This window comes from Manis pentadactyla, chromosome 10, assembly GCF_030020395.1.
Source record: "Manis pentadactyla isolate mManPen7 chromosome 10, mManPen7.hap1, whole genome shotgun sequence".
NCBI lineage: Eukaryota > Metazoa > Chordata > Mammalia > Pholidota > Manidae > Manis > Manis pentadactyla.
The window spans coordinates 39,995,467-39,996,966 of record NC_080028.1 but is presented as its reverse complement, the minus strand read 5'-3'; the positions used below and the strand labels follow the sequence as shown (position 1 = coordinate 39,996,966).

The 1,500-nt window shown below is 37.2% G+C and overlaps 1 protein-coding gene across 1 annotated transcript; it reads right to left on the bottom strand.

Moving 5' to 3' along the window:
- Positions 1-279: 279 nt before the first annotated feature.
- On the bottom strand, positions 280-1,218 carry LOC130685146 (olfactory receptor 6C2-like). Its single transcript, XM_057508318.1, has one exon. The coding sequence runs from the start codon at positions 1,216-1,218 to the stop codon at positions 280-282; it is 939 nt and encodes a 312-aa protein (XP_057364301.1).
- Between the last annotated feature and the right edge of the window lie 282 nt (positions 1,219-1,500).

Below are 1,500 nucleotides of genomic sequence, written 5' to 3'. Positions count from 1 at the left end.
GGTGTTCACTATTGTGTTAATATTTCAAGATAAATTTCCCAAATCTCTTAGAATTGGAAAGTAAATGTTAGGAGTGAAGTCATGCTTAGATTTCCTGAGACATCTATTCTAATTTTTTTCATTACAATTATCATCTGAAAGAAACTTTTTTATTAGGAGATCAAAGGGGTGACTTGACCAGGGCTGGTACAGAATGGATGGCAAATCTAGATCAGGAAAAGGCAAAAGGAGACAGAAACTGAAGAAAATATGCTTAGGGATACTGACATCAACATTCCCCTAATTCTTTGAGAGCAATTTAAATCTTTTGACTAAGTCATTAAAGGCTCGTTTCACTTGTTTGTTTCTCAGAGTGTAAATGAATGGGTTCAGCATGGGGGAAATGGAAGTAGTGAGTATAGATACTCCCTTATTAATGGCCATTTCATCTTTTGCTGAAGGATTGATATAAACAAAGATGCAGCTGCCATAGGTGATGGAAACCATGATAATGTGGGAAGAACAGGTGGAAAAGGCTTTTGTCCTCTGCTGGACAGAGGGGAGTCTTAGAATAGTTCTGATGATGTACATATAGGACAGGACCACACACAGCAGAGTCATGAGGAAAGTCATCACAGTACTGATAATAATCATCCACTCTATGAGCCATGTATCTGAGCATGAGATCTTCAGCATAGGGTTACCATCACAGACAAAGTGGTCAATGGCATTAGAGTCACAGTATTCCAGATCCAGTCCCAAGCTAAGTGGTGGTGACATGATGAACAATGTAGTCATCCAACAGCAGAAGATGAGCCTTTTGCAGACCCTGTAGTTCATAATAGTCATATAATGCAGGGGTTTGCAGAAGGCTACATATCGATCAAAGGACATGGTAGCCAGGAGAAAAAATTCTGTTATTCCAAAAACATATGTAAAAAAAAGTTGGCATATGCAAGTATTATATGTAATAGTCCTGTCATCTGTTGATATACTGTACAAGAATCTAGGAATGCAGGCAGACGTGAACGAGATTTCTAAGAAGGAGAAATTTTGGAGAAAAAAGTACATCGCAGTTTTAAGGTGAGAATCCACTAATGTGAGGATGATGATGCTCAGGTTTCCAGTTACACTCAACATGTAGGTGATCAGTAGAAATATAAAAATCAGAATCTGTAGCTGAGGGTCATCTGTCAATCCAAGAAGGATGAAACTGGTTACAGATGTGTGGTTTCTCATTCCAGGGGTGCTGAATTTTGCCCAAACATCATGTAAAAGCGAAGGATGTAAGTTCTGAGAATACAGTGGTAAAATAGTCTTATTATGGTTTTGTTCAGAAAAGTCACACGTATTATACGTGTGTTCTGTTTTATTTAATAATGAATTTTAAAAATAATTCATACTCAGCTGCGTTGATAGCATATCATTACATGGATCAGAAACCTGGTTTTCAAATGTTTTTACTTAAACATTTAGTAATTTAGACATTTTATCTGCATCCCAGTGTACAAGTTCAGACAC